This window comes from Hypomesus nipponensis, chromosome 23, assembly GCF_054491055.1.
Source record: "Hypomesus nipponensis isolate SF chromosome 23, ASM5449105v1, whole genome shotgun sequence".
NCBI lineage: Eukaryota > Metazoa > Chordata > Actinopteri > Osmeriformes > Osmeridae > Hypomesus > Hypomesus nipponensis.
Window position 1 is genome coordinate 4,805,712 of NC_140383.1, and position 13,511 is coordinate 4,819,222.

At 45.4% G+C, this 13,511-nt stretch overlaps 3 protein-coding genes and 1 non-coding gene across 4 annotated transcripts; 2 read left to right on the forward strand and 2 right to left on the reverse strand.

Annotated features, from left to right (window-relative positions):
• Window positions 1–193: 193 nt before the first annotated feature.
• On the reverse strand, window positions 194–5,346 carry cep97 (centrosomal protein 97). The gene is made up of 11 exons (XM_084689915.1): window positions 5,203–5,346; window positions 4,473–4,615; window positions 4,113–4,271; window positions 3,881–3,982; window positions 3,558–3,671; window positions 3,268–3,434; window positions 2,859–3,023; window positions 2,495–2,673; window positions 1,584–2,298; window positions 1,309–1,384; window positions 194–1,217 (listed from the first exon to the last, which is right to left on the reverse strand). The coding sequence occupies exons 1-11, from the start codon at window positions 5,237–5,239 to the stop codon at window positions 681–683; spliced, it is 2,394 nt and encodes a 797-aa protein (XP_084546041.1). The 5' UTR covers window positions 5,240–5,346; the 3' UTR covers window positions 194–680.
• Window positions 5,347–5,819: 473 nt separating this feature from the next.
• On the forward strand, window positions 5,820–8,189 carry rpl24 (ribosomal protein L24). Its single transcript, XM_084688839.1, has 6 exons — window positions 5,820–5,879; window positions 6,007–6,082; window positions 6,389–6,499; window positions 6,974–7,110; window positions 7,729–7,792; window positions 8,060–8,189. The coding sequence occupies exons 1-6, from the start codon at window positions 5,875–5,877 to the stop codon at window positions 8,138–8,140; spliced, it is 474 nt and encodes a 157-aa protein (XP_084544965.1). The 5' UTR covers window positions 5,820–5,874; the 3' UTR covers window positions 8,141–8,189.
• On the forward strand, window positions 6,646–6,813 carry LOC146233717 (small nucleolar RNA SNORA23). The gene has a single exon (XR_014742158.1). It is a non-coding gene; the product is annotated as a small nucleolar RNA SNORA23 (small nucleolar RNA).
• Window positions 8,190–9,052: 863 nt separating the features above from the next.
• LOC146233718 (mitochondrial pyruvate carrier 2-like) lies at window positions 9,053–13,284 on the reverse strand. Its single transcript, XM_084688840.1, has 5 exons — window positions 12,909–13,284; window positions 11,241–11,281; window positions 10,828–10,912; window positions 10,159–10,270; window positions 9,053–9,740 (listed from the first exon to the last, which is right to left on the reverse strand). Exons 1-5 carry the CDS (start codon window positions 13,000–13,002, stop codon window positions 9,635–9,637), a joined length of 438 nt encoding a protein of 145 aa, XP_084544966.1. The 5' UTR covers window positions 13,003–13,284; the 3' UTR covers window positions 9,053–9,634.
• Between the last annotated feature and the right edge of the window lie 227 nt (window positions 13,285–13,511).

The following is a 13,511-nucleotide window of genomic DNA, read 5'->3' on the forward strand; positions in this document are numbered from 1 at the left end:
GTAAAATTATGGCGGAGGACCGTTTTTAACGGTTTTTTTTAGAAATGAGAATAAACCTCCACCCAGCAGTTGTATCCAAGTTTACAAATCGAATGTATTTTTTCTTGCTGTCATGCTGTCATTTGATAAGGCTTTTCTTTTAACTGTTAATGATATTTGACAGATATGAAGCGATAATAGAAAAACAAACTCGTGAAGGAAAATGCTTTATTTTACAAACGTACATTTTAGATTGTATCACGTAATATCAACAAACTGATTAAATACCATTAAAACGTCTCCTATTTTACCTAAAGTTTTACCTAAAGATAATTACACATTCGACACACATTGTTCAGATCCGGAAACGTCCTTTGTAGCTTCTGAAGTCTTATCCTGACAAGGACCTCGCTTTGACACATATTTACAATCACTCATTTTCAACAATACTAAGGCATTACATTCTCAAATGGGGGATAAACTGTATATTCACAGATGCTGCAGCACAGCTTGGCTGTCAGGCTACAATGTGCCCCTGTTCACTCAGAGACCATGAGGGGAAACAGGATGGCTGTAGCGACAGTCTTTCTCCTTGCTTGGATAAATACATTATCTGAAATGACTGAATGGGGCACCGTTGTGTGTAGAGAAGTCCCAATCAAATCCTATTATCTCAGAGACCGCTTCAAGGAGGGTGAAATTCATACAGGGCTTGTGCCTTCCTGATGACAGTCTTGATCTTCCCTCTCCAATCCACTCTGAGGGAGTGACTGTGCTTGAGGCGTTCCAGCCGAGGAGAGGGGTGAGGAGGGAGGCTGTGGGGTCTCTGTTCTGTCGCTGGCAGCCCCATCCTCTGCTTCCTGTTCTCTCTGCTGGACTGAGGAGAGGTACTGCTCCAGTAGACTGCAGTCTGGGCTGTCCTCCCCTACCGCGCTACGCCCGGGTTTCAACCCGCCCACTGCCAGCGCTCGCACCGTCTCCAAGGAGTCCCCTGTTCCACTGCTGACGAAGCTGTCTTCTAGTGCCGCCCGGTTTTCGCTTGTGGACTGGAAGCCGGAATCTGGGAAGGAGAGGTCTGTGGCTGGGTAGGATGGTCCTGCAGTACTGGAGGCCACAGGCAGGAGGAGCTGGAGGGCAGGGGTGGAGGAGGAACCAGGTGCCGGGGCTGACGGCACAGCATGAGTCACGCTGGCTAGCTGCGCCTCGACTGAGCGCTGCCACTGCTGCATGGACTGGAGCTGCAAAGAGAGAGAGGGGGGAGATGTGAATCAGAACATGCATTGTGTGTGTTGTGCTGAATACTCTGATTAGTTACAGATGCCAAAGAACCTGTTTCCACAAGAACTTGACCGCTTCCTCTTGGATCAGTCTCTGCAGTCTCTCTTCCTCGTACTGCTTCTGCACCCTGTGTCACGAAATACGTATTTATACATTGTTTATCTTGACTTATCGGTGAAACAATCAACATTAATAACATAACAATGTATTCATTTGTCAAACACATTTATCCAAAGCATCATACAGAACAGGGGGACATTTCAAACAGAGACCTCTTGATCTGTAGTCGAGTGCTCTAACCACTGAGCTCACTGACTGTCTCGTACCTCTCAAGCTCTCCTGACAGGAAGACGATGTGTTCTTGCATCCTGTGGAGACGGATCTCGTGACGCACCTCTTTGACCAGCGGGAGGCAGTGACGAGCATACAGCCCCCTCCACCATGCCTGGATCCTCAAAGCCGCCCTGCCCTCCACACACTGGGTCAACCTATCAGAGGGACGCGTCGACACTTCTTCCTGTTTAGGCTCCGCCCTAACCTCCACTGCGAGGCAGTCTGAGCTTGTTGCTTGATTCAGAGGCTTTTGTGATTGGCTGTCTGCTGCTATGGGTTGACCGATGGTTGAATTGGATGTATTGTGCAGGTGACTGTCAAAAGCCACTTCAAGCCCTCCTTCCTCTTTCCTCTCCATCTCATTTTCCCTCTCCCTTTCTCGCTCCTGTTCAAGTTCCACCTCCGTCTGCTGGATCTTTTTAGTAGGGGTCCTTTTCGGTCGAGGTGGGTGTTCTGGGGCGAGGGAGTCGGGCTCAAACGTCTCGGTCTCGTCCTCGCTGTCAGAGCGGACGGCGTTGGGGTCGAGCTCAGTGCTGAAGGGCAGGAAGGTGGACTCAGAGGTGAGCAGGCTGCCGTTGAGCTTGTACTCGTCCGTATGCACGTCCTCCAGGTACAGACGCTCCTCGACAGCCCGGGGGCTGCGGACGACTGGGGCAGCCATGTTGGAGGAGTCGCCACCCAGCCAGGTGTTCACCTGTACGGACGGCTCTGGGGGTAGAGAGATAGTCGGACGCACAGGAAGATGTAGACAGGCAGACGGACAGGGAAAGCAGGTAGCAGGTACATGCAGGTAGACAAAGATGTGTTCAAAATACTTTCTCAGTCTCCACAGAAAACATTCAGAATACTGTGCTTAGGAGAAAAGGATCCGGATAAACTGTTTGTTTCCCCTCTGATCTCCCACCTGTCTGTCTGTCTGGAGGTGCAGGGGCAGGAGGAGGCACGCTGGGTCCATCTGCCTCTCTTGCTCCCCCTGGTGGGCCTGTTGAGAGTGGGCCGTGTGTCTCCACGTCTAGCTGGGTGGGGCGGGCAGGGTAGGGGAAGCCTCCTTGGGTCTGCTGCTGCAGCTGCTTCTGATGAAGCCTGGGGGAGACACGAAGGAAGCATATATGGGCTGGCCAGACCAGCAAGAAACACCTTCACAAATGACACATTGGACAGTTGTCCAATAAACATGTGAGTGGGAAAGGAAAGAAAGGCAATGCCAGGCAACTATGACAACGGAGGAGAACCTTCCAGGAAGGAGGGAGTGGGGTTATTTAACTCACTTCTGCTTGCTGAGGATCTTCTCCAGTTTGGCGTCCTCCGCTGTCTCCAGGGCTGGCGAGGAGGTCAAAGGGCAAACGGTGGCCAGATACTGCACCAGCTGCACATGTTGCCCTGGGCGATACGTGCGTCCTTTACCCTGGCTGTACAGCCATTCTGCCTTTAAACTGATATCCAACAGGAAGAAGAAGACACAAGCTTGTCAGTAAGAAGAGAAGTGTAACTCCATACCTAAACAGACTCTAGTCTTTCACTTAATACTCTTTTCGGATGCAGGATCCTAGCTTCCTGTCCGGTGACACCGACAGTAACCCGCGTCTTCCAGGCGGGGTAAATGAGAGCTAGGTTGCCACACCTACAAACATAGGAAAGGCTGCTCTTTATCAGTAAGTATTCTGGAACTGGACTCACCCTTCTTTCTGTGACACCACAAAACCGTCCAGGATCTTCAAGCTGAGGCACCAGCTCATGACATATGGCCGGTAGTCGAATCCTGGCAACGAAGGCGTTGCCATGACGCAGGGGTTGCTCATGATGGACAGCTGCTCTAGGTCGTGGAGAGCGGTCAGGTAGGAGACCTGCCAGAGGCACACGGGCAGGGAGGGACGAGCGAGACAGAGGGGATGAAGGAAGCTGGACAGGACACACAGAGAGGAGATGATCATTAGTCAACAGAAGGTGTATTGTTTTGAGTGTATTACCTCGTTGAGGTCCCTTATCTCGTTTTCTGCCAGCGATAGGATGGCGAGGTGGGCGGGCATATGGCCAGGGACTGTGCGTAATGTTGTGATGCTGTTCCCGTGAAGCAGGAGTGTCTGTAAAAGAAAAGCAAGCCTGTCAATCAAGGATGAGTCAAGGATTGCCATCGACCACTAGTTCTTAAACTTGCAGAAATTAGACAGCTGACGCAGGCTAGCCTATCACCTGGCCTGGACCACCAAACCTATACAGAGATGCTTCCCAACCCTCCGCCTGGATCATTTCTGGATCTCTCCCAAGCACGGACTCTGGAGGTGGTTCTCACCTTTAGGGCCATCAGCTTGGTCAGACCACCGATGTTGGAGATGTTATTGTCTGACAGGTCCAGGTGCTGAAGAGCCACACAGCTGTCGAGCTGCTCAATGACCTGAGCGGAGCACACACGCACACAAACACACACACAAACACACACACACACACACACACACACAGCATCTAGAATGTGTTTGTACAGACGGGAAGGAAATGACTTTGAGAACTGCAGGGTCCACGCCCACCTTGATGTTGTTGCCGGCCAGGTTGAGCCACTCCAGGTGGGGCAGGTCCCGGAGGCCCTCGATGTAGCCGATGCTGTTGTTGGGCAGGTTGAGAACCCTCAGATCTGTCAGTCTGGACACGCCCATCATCCGCACCAAGCGGTTACTGGCGACTGATAGCTGCACCATGCGAGAGGTGGGGTGGGGGAGACATTCAGAGAGAGATGGGAGTGTTTATAGACACAGTGAGGTGGTATTCATTATAATACATTCAGAGGGAGGCGATAAAGCAACTATGGTGGTGCACCAGCTTAAGTGTTCTACACTTAAGGTGGTCACTTTTCAGTGAGAGAGAGAGTCTAGTCTGGTGTAGTGTTGCACCTGCTGGATGCTCGGACTCCTCTCCAGGTAGTCCAGCTTCATGATGTGATTGCGGTCCAGGATGAGTGTGTGTGTGTCTTCAGAGCAGCAGAAATTGGCCTCTAATTTCTGCAGGGCCTGGGCTGAGAGGTCCACCACAGGGCCTGGAAGATCATAACATGTGTCTCAATCTACTGTGCAGGCCTGTTGTCCATCACCATGAACACTCAAGTACATAGAAACAAATACAGCCAAGGCACACAAGCTAATAAATCTACTGAGTCAACAGAACTCAAAGTTGGCCAACGGTATAATATACGCTATAAACAATGACCCAGGTGACCAGAGGTTTTGCTTATGGACTATGGTTCAACAGGGTTGGGCTGCATAGCTGCCTGTCAAACACAGTCTAAAGATAATAATCCATACATTTAAGTGGTGAAATAGATAGAACTTCACGTGAGTAAATGGCTGCAGAAATCTGTTACATTTTTAAGACGATGGTTTAGGGGAAAACCAGTATGGGAATTTGGTAGATATTGTAGGACGACCACAAATGTTTACGAATGTGGATGCAGAGTTAGATCCCTGCACACCCACCGCATAACTGTGGCAAGCTGATAACCAGATATCCCACACAGAGGGATCACTGTGACTAGAAAATGTTATGCATTCCATACAAATTAGCTAATATCGAATAAAGAAGCTATCTTAAAGAAAGAACCAACGCCGCATTATGTCAATCGCTTACCGGTAACTGTGTCCACGGACAAATCTGATATCCCCATCTTTCCACAGACACAAGATTAGCTAAAACTGAACATCAGCTGAACAAGTCTATGTCTTGTAACCTCCGTTCCGACATGTATCGCACCAACCAACTGTCAGACACAGAGCCACAACACAACAGAGTTGATCGATCCATAATGGGAACTGTAGTTTCGTGAGACCCGCTTCTGATAATAGGCCATTGTGCTGGGCTACAAAAAGACTACAAAAAAACAGGCAATTTACAGGAGCGCGCCACACGCAAGCAGATCCGGGTCGAACTGCTTTATTCATGTTTTATCGTCACATTCCAAGAATGAAATACTGTAATAACTATTACGATATTGTCGTTTGGCAAACTTTAAAAAACCTTCATATTCTTCAATTTGTTGTCCAGCGCTTTTTGGGAATCTTTCTGTCATCGCCGCATTTCCCGCTCGTAACCGACCTATTTGTGTAAAAAAAAAAATATATAGACAAGAATAATTTTGAATAAAAGTTATAAATAATGACTACATTTTCTTTCTTTCTATATTTTCTTTCTTAATGTTTTGGGATTATAAATAGTTTTTCGATCACCAAGCGGAGCTAACCTATAACCCCATATCCGTTTCCGTTCTCCGTTCTTTCCGATTTGCGTCCCCCCACAGCCGCCATGAAGTAAGATCACTTAGAAAAATATCTATTGCCATCATAGACTTTAAACACATTGTTTTACATAAAAATGATGATGGTATATACCATAATACATTGCCTTTTAATGAAATACTTTATTTCTGTACTACAGGGTCGAGTTGTGCAGTTTCAGTGGGTACAAAATATACCCCGGCCATGGCCGCCGCTACGCCAGGATAGACGGAAAGGTACAATGATGTTTCTATTGCTAGCATGGCTTTTCTTGTTGACTAGCTAGTTACCTTCCAAATATCTATTAAGTCGTATGGACTGTCGGCGTTGTGCATTATCCCTTACTGGAACCATGTCTGACAACAAGGCATAACCGGTGTTCTTCGGACAGTCACCTGTTAGCTAGCTAGCAACCAGGATGACGTTTCCAAACATGGTTGAGTGTTATCTCTTTGAAGTATGTGTATCGGTGACAGCAGCAGCTTTCTTGAGGGCACTTCTTATGAGCCTAGCATTCTTCTGACAATGCCGTTGTGTTACAGGTTTTCCAGTTCCTGAATGGCAAGTGCGAGTCGGCCTTCCTGGCCAAGAGGAACCCCAGACAGATCAACTGGACCGTGCTATACAGGCGCAAGCACAAGAAGGGCCAGTCTGTGAGTGTCTAGTTGACTATTGGGGTGGTGTAAACATCTGGGCTGTGCTTCCAGCATTTGCCTGAACCATTCTAACTTGTAAAGCATATGCATTTTCCATGGGTGTCTGTGTGTGTATATATATATGGCATCACTGTTAGGCTGTGGGTGGATGGTGTGCGTAGTGCTCGTCTGTGTCATGTGCTGCTGCCAGCCTGTGTCTTACAGGCTGCGCAGGAGTGCTCACTCCTCACCTGCGGCCTTAGAGACTCTGGAGATCATAGTACTGGCTTTTTGACATCTTCAATGGCCAGCCTCCAAATTCTCCTACAAACTCTGTTGCAGTAAACCTATTAAGTCCATGTTGTGGGGAAGGCTGTAGTTCTGTAGATACTGTAATTGTGTTTCTATAAGTTACAAGCATATACAATTATGCCTGAAGTTCACGTACGTTGCCTGCCATTTCTTACCATGTAATACTTCCTGTTCTAACAGGAAGAGGTGACGAAGAAGCGTACACGCCGTGCCGTGAAGTTCCAGAGGGCCATCACCGGAGCCTCCCTGCAGGAGATCATGGCCAAGAGGAACCAGAAGCCTGAGGTCCGCAAGGCCCAGCGCGAGCAGGCCATCAGGTGAGATTTACATGTAGTCATTTAGCAGACGCTCTTATCCAGAGCGACATACAGTAAGTGCAGGGACATTACCCACGAGTAGGGTGAAGTGCCTTGCCCAAGGACACAGTCATTTTGCACAGCCGGGAATCGAACTGGCAACCTTCAGATTACTGGCCCGATTCCCAGCCACCTGACTCCCAGATGGCTATGGTGCAGGGGCATGCAGACACTGGAGCTGGGGCCTGTTCCATAAAGCAAGTTTTCAGAATATACCAGTTATGTCAGGGAAAGTATATCTTGACAAAAGCCTGGCTTACTTAAACTAGTTTTATGGAACAGGCCCTTGCTTGGGTATCGAGCCATGTTTACTATTCACATGCAATGTTTTTGCAATGAACTGTCTTTCCACAAGACCGCTTGGCAGACTTTTTGCCAGTTAGCCAAATAAAAAGGCTTGTGTGGATCTAAAAGGGCTTGGACGAAATCCTTTAAGCTACGCGTTAAACATTTATATATTTTTATATCTGGGTAACGTCAAGCAGTTTCTTGAAAGGGTCTTCAGGAATGTGCCTGTGTGGCAATTTGTTTTCCCTTCTGATAGTGCTGAGTTGCTCATGTCTGTTTGTCTGTCCCCAGGGCTGCCAAGGAGGCCAAGAAGGCAAAACAGGCAACCAAGAAGCCCTCTGCCCCCAGTACCAAGGTGAGTCAGGACAGAGCCAGGGGAAAGATTTTCCTTAGTCCGGCTTCCTCAAACCATCAAATAGTGTACTGTCATCAGCATGTTTCACCTAGTCACAAGCCTCCAGGCCATCTGCCCCAGTGTGTAGTTAGAAAAAGACAATACGCCAAAGTGCATCCTATAGAGACTAACTTGGTTGGTTGCATAGATTTTTCTACCGTTTCTTAACCTTTCAACAGATAATGAAAAGCAAACAGTATTTTCTGATTTTCCATGTGTGTTTTACAGGCTCCTTCCAAGACAGCACCCAAGCCCAAGATCGCCAAGCCCATGAAGGTGAACGCACCTCGTGTTGGTGGAAAACGCTAAAAACCTGGATGTAGTTTTTGGTTGTCAATAAAGATTATCTTGGTATTCATGTTTGTTTTGGTTTTTTTACTGTCACTTTGGTTACTTGTAACTGGGCCTTTGAGCCCCAGTCAGCATGTTTAAGTGGGACATGGGGTGCTCTATATTTGAGAATGGATATGTAGTCTCTCTAATGTCCAGTAGTGATGCTTGATTCATTAGAAAGGGATTGGTCTTGGAAACATTTGATTGTTTTAGGGATGTGCTGGTGAGAATGACTCAATGATCAAGTATCTGAAGTATATGATCTGGATTGTACTGCTGCAACTAAGTCATATTCTCCTTGAAATAGCTTGCTGTGGTATGGCATATTTGACAAAGAATGAACTTTGATCAAGTATGGTCCTGATTACCTTGCTGAAACAGAGGGAGATAAAGCCCACAGCTGTGGGTCTACTGGGACAGTGGCACTTGTCTCCACCAGTAAAAAGACAATGAACTTGTAACCAGCTCTGTTAAGTTGTTTTAATATTTTAGCTGACATCCATAACAAACTTGATACATCAAGATCTAACCATTCCATATGAGCCTGTCAAATGATGCAGCAGGTCAATATACAAACCACTGGTAATTACTTGCTTGATTGATCCAGGATAGCAATGCTATTGCTTAACATGGAAGGACATCTACACACTCCCTATTTCCTCATAACTATTCTGCAACTAACATTGGTGGACTTGGGCAACAGTGTCTTCTACCTGGTGGCTCTCGCTGTGTAAACAGTTGGGTGGAAGCTGTATACAGTGGTCACTGAGGACAGTTGGATTGAGTTTGGACAAAATGTAAGATACAGATGAATGATTGTTAAATTTCTTGAGAAAGCCAGTTTGTGAAATGTGCAAATGCATTAGTTAAATGAGGGAGCAGTCAAAATGGTAAGCAAGTATGATTTAATCATCCTTGAGATCTAACATTAGCTACCAAACCTATTAAATAAATAACTGTATGGAGATTATGATGAAAATATGATGCCCTCCAGAGAAACCATTTGGAGATGTGATTTTACCCACATTCAACACAGATCCAAGAACTTGAATTCATAGGATGCCAGTGTGAGGTACCTTTTGAAAAACAAACACTTCCTGAAAGTTCATGATATTATATGTATATGTTACAACTTCATTAAGAACATACAATCATACAATTGATTCCGCATTGGGGTCATATTAAAATATACATATTGTGCGTAGATGACACCTATTCTCGAGTGTGTAATGGTTACGGGTTAAAAATGCCACCGTGGTAGTGACCCTGAGGAAATGAAATTGCATTACCTCCAACAGGACCGATGGGGTGGTCTATAGTACAGTGGGTAGCAGGGCTTTTGGACATGGATTTTAACGGGCTGGACATGGAAACATTATGGGATGGAAAGTGTCTGAAAGGGGGCAAGACTCTGCCCGTGTGGAGGTTCCCTTTCGGTCAGCATGGTTACAGCCTGACGAGGCCGGTCACTCAGGACTGTGTCGCCTCTGGAGCCCCTTGAGCCTCTGTAGCCTCTGTAGCCCCTGTAGCCTCTGTAGCCCCTGTAGCCTCTAGAGCCTTCAGACTCTGATTGTACCTGGGCAGGATGTGAGAATTGGGATAACAATTAGAAATCTGGTGTATTTACAAAACCATGAACAAGGGTTAATCACACTGACCTAATCACTCATTTCATGTTCTAGTCTATCGTCTATTCTACGATACCTTTAATTTGATTTTGATTGAACTTAATGTGGTTTGCAGTGCATATAACCTTGAGTCAAAACAAACTGATACTATATCAGTTTAAAACCATTAAGTTAAACAATAACCCATTCACCCTTTCATGCGTGTAGGGATGCATGAAGCACACATGTCAGAAACAGCTACTGTGTGCTATCTCCATGTCCCCAACACTGCAGAGTCACTATTGGACTGATAAGGGTAGATGATTGACTGCTCCACTGGCTGCTTATTGCTCAGTAGCAGTGTTCTAAGCAGGAGGCCTCACTCACTGCCAGATCCTGAACAGCTGAGACATTCCTGAAGCACCAACGAAGAAGTTGACCGCAAAGAGGTTCCAGTTCTTTGGGATGATGACCAAAGAATATCTGGACCAGACCAGACCTGATAGAAAGGTAGACATGCATACAGACAGGTAAGATGATAACATAAAAGGACAATAGGACACAAATCTCCTGGAGGGGCTGAATACACTATTGAATTTCACACACAATGCAGAGCTAGGCAACCTGGCCTTGCGTCTAAACCATCAATGAATCTCTGTTTTATTTAATTTTTTACTATATTGTTCATATTTAATGGTTTTAGTCAGATTCATACATTTGACTGAATATGGCATGTTTTGTCCAGCCTAAGTAAGCCTAGCCTATGTTCTTGGATGGTCTTAAACTATTTACATTTTGCACTACATTCAATTCCTGTAATATTTGTGTTTTATATTGTAAATTGGCAACTTATATTTTACTTTATTGTATATTTTATTTTAATTGTATAACACTTAGTATTGCTAGTTATGTATCCTTAGTATAGTTAGACCACATATTTAAATTTAAGATTCCTATATGTTTACTGTATGCACCTTCCTGCCAAAGCAAATTCCCTGTCTGTGCAAACTTTCATGGCAAATGAATCCCATTCTGATTCTGATTCTGATTCTTTACCTGTAGCAGTGAGTACAGCAGACTGGGAGACGCTGAGCTTGTCAGCCGGGCGAGTCATGTCAGCCAGTCCAGCTCCCACCAGACTCTGGGCAGAAAGAGGCCCACATGGTTTTAAACGGGATCCTTAAGGCAGTGGTTCCCAACCCTGGTCCTCAGGGAACACCTGTCCTGCATGTTTTAGATGTTTCCCTGCTCCAACACACCTGATTCAAATGAATGGTCATAAGCAGGCTTCTGCAGAGCTGGATAACGACCCATTCATTTGAATCAGGTGTGTTGGAGCAGGGAAACATCTAAAACTTGCAAGACATGTGTTCCCTGAGGAACAGGGTTTGGAAACACGGTCTTAAGGCATCTAAATAACAGGACATACTTAAAATGCAGGCATGATACTCAAGTTGAAAGACCCTTACCCATTTGAACATAGGAGCCCAGAAGAACACAGTCTTGGGACCTGGTGGGAGGGAAAATATTCAGATTATGAGGCATGGTTATGTTCTACCCCAGGGTTGCCCAATCCTGCTTCTGGAGATCTACCCTCCAGTAGTTTGACACTGGGTTGGGACAAACATGATTCAGCTGGTTCACCAACTAATTATGAGAATTACAGTTGGGTAATAATGAAAACCTGCACGAGCTCTCCAGGAAGAGTGTTGGGCAGCTGTTCTAGACTTCTGTTGTGATGCTCTGATGTGTCTCTTCCGTAAAAAATTAAAAACAGGCCATAAAAATACAAACAGGCCATAAAAATACAATCTAATCTTCACCTTAATACAATGCCCTTTGGATATCTGATACTTAACTTGTCTCATGCAAGATTATTCGTATACATGATCATTAAGATCTGCACTATACAAACCTTCATAAGTGAAACATATGTTTACTAGTGAGGAGCACACTTAAAGAAACTACAATTCCATGTACAAGTGAAGGTAACAGACGGTCTCCCATGTTCTCTCTCACTTATTCTCTATTCTTCCAAGCAGGTTGCCTCCCATAACAGGGTTTGGTTTGAGACAACCAGATCCCTCCATACTCCTGCTGCCTCCGAATGAAAAAGGAGAGGTGAATAAGGAGGAGGAGAAAGTCGAATGCCGTCTCTACCAATGAGAGTTAGCTCAGGGCACCTCCCCTCAGCCTCATGACTAAGTCAGTATGGTTGTCCTTGGTGACAACCCTTCCACTCTGAAGATAACACTGATTCAGTAGAGAAAATTAGTAGAGGAAAACAACATTTTCAGCGATGAGCATCATGATACAAACGCAGAGTAGCATGAAAATGTTCAGCATGCAACTCACAAGTCTGTAAATGACAAAGCCAATGAAAAGGCAATTACAGGGTGACTGCAAAGTGCACTGGAAACTAAGGATGCTACTAGACAGGTTTTGCCTGTTGGCATTTTCGGGCCAAAACAATTCAGACACAAGGACAGTACAAGGCTCTCTACATTTGACAGAAGTCCCATCCAACAAACCTGTAGTTATCTACTTTACTACTCACCAACATTACCAAATATATCGATGATAAGGAAGGAGAAATGAACTAACCTTTGATCAAGTGGCAGGATATCTGATCAAAAGTCAGCTCGGCTAACATGTTTTGTTATGCCATTAAAGGATTACTGTTCCCTGTTCAAACATCCCATATGTACAAAATATCTAAAAGTAACATTTTGTTGAGTTCCAAAAAAGCACAGTTTCGTAGCGATGGATAAGAACTGTTGGTGTCCAGTCATTACTTCAAAGTACAGAAGCGCCAAGTTGCGTCCATGAATCACGCGCAGTATTCAAACAATCTACTGCAAAAGAATGCGTTCAATAACAACGCAAATCGCTCAACTCGTTTCAAATGGACTCTAAAACACATTAATCGGCTGCTACACAGCCGAACAACAACTATATTGGTTTGAACATCACCAATTGTATACTATTTTAGAGTCTATGCTATTGGACAAATGGGTACTAACATCATGAGCTAGCCGGGCCCTTCAGCTAGTTTTATTAGCGGTCACCTGTCAAAGAGTATGGATGTCAGGCTGTGATAGTATGACTACAGTAACATACATTTATTTTTATATTACCTGCTGGATGGTTGTATAGGGGTCTCAATTTCGCAGGCAGGATATGTTCGATTTTATCCAGAATCCTGTGGTAAGATGCCCTAAGCGCAGCCATGTTTGTAGAATTCTTGCTACCCCACGACTAGCCGAGCTAACAGTTACTATATTTAACTCTAGGTAGCAAAATAAGCACGAAGGATAAAAGCGAACAACGCCACTGTGGCTCTTGGCCTTAAGTGATCCTGAACGTGTGAGTCTGATGCGATCATAAGATAGTTTCTCTAATGTCACATTCGTTGTCCGACTGTTGACCTTCCTTTACAAATCCAGCTATCGCCATGCTACGGGGTGCCGGGCAAGCGAATCAGTTGACACCTCGATTTGGGAGATCGTGCAATGAGGTGACTTTCCTCGCAGCTCAACCTATCACAAGAAATGTTGGACACAATGTTGGACCACAACAGGCACATTCTTTCTCCTCATTGGTGCCCTGAACTACTTTACTCAATTTGATTGGTTTAAATGATGACAGGTTCTCATCCAGGCAATCCAATATCTGATCTAGTATCAATAGATGGGCAAACATTACAATTAGGTTGTCTGTGCCTTCACATCAACGTTTTG